At 46.7% G+C, this 7,623-nt stretch overlaps 1 protein-coding gene across 2 annotated transcripts in view; it reads right to left on the bottom strand.

Annotated features, from left to right (window-relative positions):
- Positions 1-461: 461 nt before the first annotated feature.
- GCM1 (glial cells missing transcription factor 1) overlaps positions 462-7,623 on the bottom strand; it is a 21,690-nt gene continuing 14,528 nt past the window's right edge. For both annotated transcript variants that reach the window (XM_007130189.2, XM_007130190.2), the window contains 4 exons: positions 6,479-6,731; positions 5,349-5,461; positions 3,397-3,525; positions 462-1,987 (listed from right to left, as the gene is read on the bottom strand). In XM_007130189.2, the coding sequence (XP_007130251.2) occupies positions 1,256-1,987; positions 3,397-3,525; positions 5,349-5,461; positions 6,479-6,731 (1,227 nt within the window). In that variant the 3' untranslated portion in view covers positions 462-1,255. The remainder of the gene's footprint in view (positions 1,988-3,396; positions 3,526-5,348; positions 5,462-6,478; positions 6,732-7,623) is intronic.

Raw genomic sequence — 7,623 nt, 5'->3', positions numbered from 1 at the left:
AAATGCAACAGATAATGCAGTTGAGGTGCTGAGAACCCCAAATATTGTGGAGAAAAAAATAGCAGAGGACATTTCCTACCACAGATGGGACAAGTTTTCAATTCTCCCTGAGGAGTACTCTAGCACTCCTGAAAACTGTCCTAGTACTCTAGCACTACTGAGGAGTACTCTAGCACTCCTGAGGAGCACTCTAGTACTCCCGAGGAGTATTCCAGTATTCTAGTACTCCTGAGGAGTACTCTAGTGCTTCTAGTACCCCTATAGTACTAGAGAGGAGGACAGGCCAACAGATCACTTGTGTGAAGAGAGAAGTCTTGCCTTCTGCCCGTTGTCATGATTCTGATTTATCTGTGGTTACCTTTTGAAAACCATTTCCTAAAGAAATTCTTTCAGCCATTTCCCAAAACATCTTTTTAAGTGGCTATAAAAGATTTCGGTCATTTTTCTCCCCCAGTTTTACTGAGATATAATTTTATTGAGATATCATTGACATATAACCTTGTATAAGTTTAAGGTGTACAACATAATGCCCTGATATATGTATATACTGCAAAATGTTTACCACAGTAAGAGTGGTTAATATCCATCACCACACAGTTAAATTCTTCTTCCTTGTAATGAGAACTTTTAAGATCCATTCTCTTCTTAACTTTCAAATATACAATACGGTGTTGTTAACCATAGTCACCATGCTGTACATTACATCTCCAGAACTTATTTATCTAAAACTGGAAGTTTCTACCTTTTGATCACTTTCACCCAGTTCTCCCACCCATCACCCTCCGCCTCTGGCAACCACAAATCTGATCTCTATTTCTATGAGTTCGGGTTTTTAAATTTTCCACATGTAAGCCAGTTCATACAGTATTTGTCTTTCCTTCTCTGATTTATTTCACTTAGCATAATGCCCTCAAGGTCCACCCGTGTTGTTGTAAATGACATGATTCCTGTTTTTTTATGGCTCAATAGTATTTCATTGTGTGTATATATACACACCACATTGTCTTTATCCATTCATCTGTCTTAGGTCGTTTCCATGTCTTGGCTATTGTAAATAATGCTGCAATGAACATGGTGGTGCAGATAACTCTTCAGGATAGTGATTTCATTTCCTTCAGATATATACCTAGAAGTGGGGTTGCTGGATCATATGGTAGTTCTACTTTTAATTTTTTGAGGAACCTCCATACTGTGTTCCACAGAGGCTGCACGAAATGACATTTCCACCGGCAGTGCACAAGTCTCACGATTTGGATCATCTTAAAGGACAGAGGTTTAGAAGCATTTCGTTGTTGCAGTGATCCAAACCCATGTACCTCATTTCTTCATCAAAATCCCATTTGCTGCTCTTGCCAGGCAGAGAATATTGATGATGGGGCTGAGAGGTGTAGGTGAGGAGAAAGGGGTCTTCCTGAGGTGAATGGCAAGTGGTGGAAGGGTGGTAGCTGTTAAAATCCACATGCACCTTCTCTTCATAAAGTTCACCCCCTTGATTTGGCCAGAAGGGGTGACAGCTAGTTTTGGCTGCTGGCTGTTCCATGGGAATCTGCTGGAGAAAGGGTTCTGAAGAGCTCTGGGAAGGGGAGAAGTCGTAAGGCCAGCTGGTCAGAGGAAAAGGGTAACTGGGACAACTGTTGTCATTGGAAGGGTTTCTCCCCAAAGCAACATTCTTATTCCATGTTTGCAGATCACTGTAATCAGAGACTCCAGAGACAGGAGGCTGAAGCAGGTCCTGGCTGCTGAAGACCCGACTATTGGACAAATCGCATTTCTCGTAGAGCTGAGTGGGGCCCAAGGTGGGAGTGGGGTCTCTGGGGTCAGAGGTTCTCCCCAAACCATAACTCTCAGAGAAGGATGAGCCATCATTCACTGCCTTCTGCTGGGGAGCGTTACCTATTAAATGTCCACTGTAACTACTAGGCAATTGGACACTTTCCTGGAAAGACCAAGTTAAACTTTCCCAACTTTGTGTTTCACCTGGAAGAGGCTGGAAAGGAAAGAGAAAAGCTCGTGTTAATAAGTTAAACTGACCTAACTACCCCAGACACCCACGAGTGACCCTGCACAAATAAGTGCTCTGCAGATTTTCTACATTCCTTGCATACTTGAAGCACAAACACACACAGGGCTTTGCACAAGCACCCAAGGCCTGGAAGAACTAAAGGCTGTTGCCGTTTCCGTTTGAAATCTGACCAACCAGGAAGGGCCAAATTGCCCTTTACTCAGACAGGAGTGTGTTTAAAATGTTTCCCCTCAAACGCAAGCAAGTCTGATATCCTAACTGACTCTGTGAGAAACTTGTAAGGGGCTATTTAAGAAAAATCAAACCTTATCTTCAAAGTTTTACCTTATCCTCAGTATAACTCTCAGGGGAACCTCATTTCCCTCCTTGACTTTTCTATTTTTTAGTGCTGTGTGGCTTCCATGAGATCAGGGCTTATTTTTTTTCTCAAGAGACTTTGAACTCATTTTGTTAAATTGTAGATCTCTGGAATATGAGGTGGTCAATTTATTTTTATCAATGGAGAAAGTATATTGTCCTCCAGTTAATCGCAAGAAAAGAATCTGGTTGAGAATTAAGTTATCCTCTTATTTATGTAAAACTATCGACCGGTGGGGTTGGAGAGACAGTGACCAGGTAGGGTGAGCGGGAGGAAATACCCTTCAACTTCTCCCAGGGCTGGGAGATGGGATAAGACCAGTCATTGGGATTCAGGGGCTCCTATTTCCCTACAACAGACTCAAATTACAATTTTTTTTTCTTAAATTACTTTACAGCCTCCAGGGATGGACTGGCTTCGTTTCTGTACTCCTGAAATGTGGAACATTGGACAGTAGAGAAAGTATAGGAATTAGTAACACTATTAAGCAGACAAACCCACAAACCTACAGTATGACACTCATAAAGCTATGAACTTCACATCACAGGTTGACTGCGGGAAGAAGCCTCCATCCCCACATCCCTGGATGAGCACTGTTTTCAGAAACTGCCTGGTTATTTCGTCTTGGTGCAGTGCGCTAAGGAAATCATCTGCTTTAGAGAAGAATGAAAAAGCAGGAGACTCATATTTTGTGCAGATCATTTCATTTTGGTTCTATCAGAAATACAGAGTGCCAAACATAGGTTAAGTACTAATTCGAGTCTCTTTTTAATTGTAGTAGGGAAGACGATTCTGAAATTCTATGGACTTTACAGTTGAGGGCATGCTACAAAGATGGTAGAAATTAAGAGGAAACCTGCAGATTCAGTTTCTTTGGCAGAGGCTGACTCACAGGTGAGCCTGAAGGTGTGTGATTTTCGGTTTCATTTGTAGGTAAGGGACAGGGAAATCTACTGCCGCCACCACAGGGGTGGCAAGTCGTCGTACGTTTTGAAGCTGCACGGGGCAAGGTTACCTTTATGTGTGGGCCCTGTTTCATCTTCGAGGAGACAGAGGAAGACGCCGAGTGCGTTTTCTTCATTGCTCTTCTGGCCTCGGCTTCCAATTTGGTTTCTGGCTTTGGATGATCATGCTCTCCCTTTGACTTAGAGGAGACGAAGCAGTGAAATAAATAACTAGATGCACTTCACGGTGTGTGAAGCTTTATCCTGTGCCCTGCCATCGGACTGGGTATTGCTGCAGTTGACTACTAAGACAAGATTGGAGCAACTTTTTTTTTGTTTTAATTAATTCTTATTGGAGTGTAGCGGCTTTACAATGTTGTGTTAGTTTCTACTGCACAGCAAAGTGAATCAGCTATATGTATATATATATCCCCACTTTTCTGGATTTCCTTCCCATTTAGGTCACCACAGTGCATTGAGTAGAGTTCCCTGTGCTATACAATAGGTTCTTATTAGTTATCTACTTTATACATAGTATCAATAGTATAAAAAAATAGTGTATATATGTCAATATATATGGGAGATATGTATATGGAGATATATATATCTCCCAATTCACCCCACCACCCGCCCTTTCCCCCTTGGTGGAGCATCCTTTTAAGATCCTCCCAAGCCCCGCCATGCACTCTCCTGCTCGCCCATCCGCCTTTGCGGACATTGTTCCTTCCTTGCGTGGTGCCTCTCCCTAGCCTGGCCAAGTCACATTCATGGTGATGACAAGTAATGCTGACTACATACATTCTCCTTGAACCTTCGGCACAAGGCTGTGAGGGCTATACCATTATCATCCTCCGCAGGAGGCATGGAGGGGTTATACCACCTGGGAAACCTCCCCTAGGACATGCGGGAGCTAGGATTCAAAGTGTGCCAGAGCCAGCCAGGCCAAAAGCCAACTGTTGGCCATTCAGGAATTTGTGAGCTGGTTGTAAAAACAGCTTGACACTTTGCTGTACACCTGAAACTAACACAACATTGTAAATCAACTATACTCCAATAAAATTAAAATTTAAAAAAATATATTTGATGAAGAAACCGAATTAACAAAGAGGAAAGAAGGGAAAGAAAATTTCAGCTCATCTTGCACATTCCTACCAAAGAAATCTTTCCAGAGAACCTCTGTCAAGCTTAAAATCTTCTACTCTCTTTTACCTTCAATATTAATTTTTAATGTGCTTTGCCATGAAACCCCATGTTCAATCTTAGGATCGTATAAGTAGTATGAAAGAATATATAGTAAAATATTAGCTTTTTCAAACAAACAAACAAAAGGCTTGATATCAGCCATGATGGGAATAGTTATATCCCAGAAACTGGCAAACCCTACACATCAGAACATTTTCTTTTCAGAGGCAGGTTTAGCACGACTCAAACCCAGGCAGCCCAACTGTGAGAGGCCACTGTTTCTACCACCTCCCCCATGAGGACTTCTTAACACCACATTTTACAGAAAACTGGGGCTTAGGGGAGTAAAGCAACGTGTCCATGTTTACAGAGCTGGGTCTGTGGAAGGCCAGCGCTTGCCTAAGTAGATTACTGACCGCAGCATCCCCTTCAGAGCCTGAGGCAGGGGCAGCCGCCCCTGTCCTGGGCTCTAGCCCCTGACTCCTCTCTCAAGGTTTGGGGTACAGATGTTAGCTCGCCCAGAGGGTCCCCCAGGGAGGGTGCAGGCTCCCCTCCACCTGTGCATTTCCGGGAGGTGAATTAAAGAGAAATGGAGGGCTTCCCTGGTGGCGCAGTGGTTGAGAGTCCGCCTGCCGAAGCAGGGCACACGGGTTCGTGCCCCGGTCCGGGAAGATCCCACATGCCGCGGAGCGGCTGGGCCCGTGAGCCATGGCCGGCCGCTGAGCCTGCGAGTCCGGAGCCTGTGCTCCGCAACGGGAGAGGCCACAACAGTGAGAGGCCCGCGTACCACAAAAAAAAAAAAAAAAAAAAAGAGAAATGGAATCTCTAACTCAAATCCAACCTGGAAAAATATGAAGCGTCCGTCGTGCCTCCAGAAGTTAGTGACGGGAAAGCCCCCGTGGCCTCGGCAGGGAATGAGCTTCAGGGGCCCATCGCAGTTGGGACAGCGTTTCCCTACAAAGGAGCAGAGGAAGGTGACTCAGGAAGGTGACCTGAGTCTGTGCGGCCCTGCCGATTTCAGATTCCTGGGTGGCAGAGAATCCACCTGGGCACAGTTTTATAGGCTTTCATACACTGGGCATGACCCCTGAGCCTAGGAGGCCAGACCACCAAAGCAGCCCGGGTCACTCTCACATGTGGTAGAGGAAGCAGTTGCCTACAGAGTGGGATATTTCACAGGACAGGGGAGAGCTCCTTTGAGCAAAAAAAAAAAAATCCCTCCCTCCTTATTTACTGATACTTGAAATTCTTTGTAGAGAAACAGAAAAAAATTCTTTCACTTCACAATTAGAACTAAGGGTCAAGGAGCAAAACCACATGACGGAGAGAACGCAGCTACTAAAGTTTCACTAAAGTGTAAATGACTGATACCAGGTCCTGCCCTGAGAGCAAGTTTTGAAAACAAATTACAAGGAAAGAACATGAAGTAACTTGAGGTCTGAAGTGGGCAAGGCACAGGGAATCCCAAATGCATCTATTTCACAATCTGATGAATATGATAAAAAAACAAAATGAAGAATTATCTCAGCATGTGATTATGGCATGAACCTAAATGGCATGGAATTGAGTCTAACCTCAGAGTCAGTCCCGGCTCCCACTCCAGATCAAAGCACTCATCGAGATCATTTGGGGCACCCCATTCCCCAAGATGTGAGGTGGCAAGCGTGATACACAACTTTCTCTTAAACTTTAGGTGGGTGTGCTGGTGAATTAATGTTAGTTCCCTAAGTGATGTGTCTTCCTTTTAACAGAGGCCCCGAGTCAGGCGTCTTAACCCAAGGGAGGTTAATGGTGGGTGCCCTGGGTGTGGCAGGTCTTTGGGACGGATACCGGAGCCCGGGGCGCCATGGCTGGCTCTCCTTAAAATAATCTAAAGGACCGGCCTTGGTCTCCACCGCCCTCCAGTGCGAAGGATGGGCCCTTGGGAGGTGCGGGGACGTCGCGGCCCCTCGGGGCAGGAGCCCCACTCACTCTGCTGCTTCTGCCGGGCCTTGTCGCAGATGGCAGGCCTCAGGTAGACCTTGCGGCCCTCAGCGACTAGGCAGTCGCGGCTGCAGACCACCACGCCCAGGCAGGACTTCTTGAGGATGCGGGAGTTGTGATTGTTGGTGTTGCGCATGGCCCAGCTGCTCACGTGCCGCTGCGCGTTCCTGTCCTCCGAGCTGTAGATGTGCTTCTCGTAGGCATCTGGCCATTCCTGGAACCAGTCCGTCTTTTTCACATTCTGATGAAAACACAAAGAATATTATTATAGTTGCAACTGGAAAACACCACTGTGCTGAAAGCTGCTTTTGGCGCTTGAGAGCTGGGCGCGAGACCTTTAGCAAAGACCAAGCTGGGGCTTCCCTGGCGGCTCAGTGGTTGAAAGTCCGCCTGCCGATGCAGGGGACGCGGGTTCGTGCCCCGGTCCGGGAAGATCCCACATGCCGCGGAGCGGCTGGGCCCGTGAGCCATGGCCGCTGAGCCTGCGCGTCCGGAGCCTGTGCTCCGCGACGGGAGAGGCCGCAACAGTGAGAGGCCCGCGTACCGCAAAAAAAAAAAAAAAAAAAGACCAAGCTGGATTTCACTCTGCCGTAAGGGCCTGAGCGCACACAGCACAGCGGCGAGCACGTGATTCCTGGGTCCACCCACGAATGAGCCTTGATGCCGCCCCTCTACCCCGACTGATGTTCCTCTAGCCTTTGGCGATTAGAGTGAGGACCGTTTCACTGAGAATGTTGGAGGGTGAAGTCACATGATTGTGCTCTTGCACAATGACAGTGGACAGCACTGGGGCAGGGCAGCGAGATAAGGTCTCTCGCCGGGCGGTGGTTACCTTGTTGGGAAAGCGGGGGGTTTATACAAAGGCACCTGAGATACGCGGTGGAAGGCTGGAGAGCCGCTTTCTCCCCCGTGGAGATTTTCTCCCCTTTGCTCTACACTCATGTTCATGCGTCCCAAACAGGGCAGACGGGTAAGGAAGAGTTTACTTTGACCGGAAACGTCTGTGCTCTTGCCCAGGATGGGCACAATTCCCTGCTCATGAATAGCTAACTAAACTCTCCTTTTTGTTTTTTGTTTTTTTTTTTTTTTTTGCGGTACGCGGGCCTCTCCCCGGTGTGGCCTCTCCCGTCGCG

This window comes from Physeter macrocephalus, chromosome 18 (genome assembly GCF_002837175.3).
Source record: "Physeter macrocephalus isolate SW-GA chromosome 18, ASM283717v5, whole genome shotgun sequence".
Classification (NCBI taxonomy): Eukaryota; Metazoa; Chordata; class Mammalia; order Artiodactyla; family Physeteridae; genus Physeter; species Physeter macrocephalus.
Note: the sequence above shows the minus strand (reverse complement) of the source record. Positions and strands in the feature narration are given on the sequence as shown.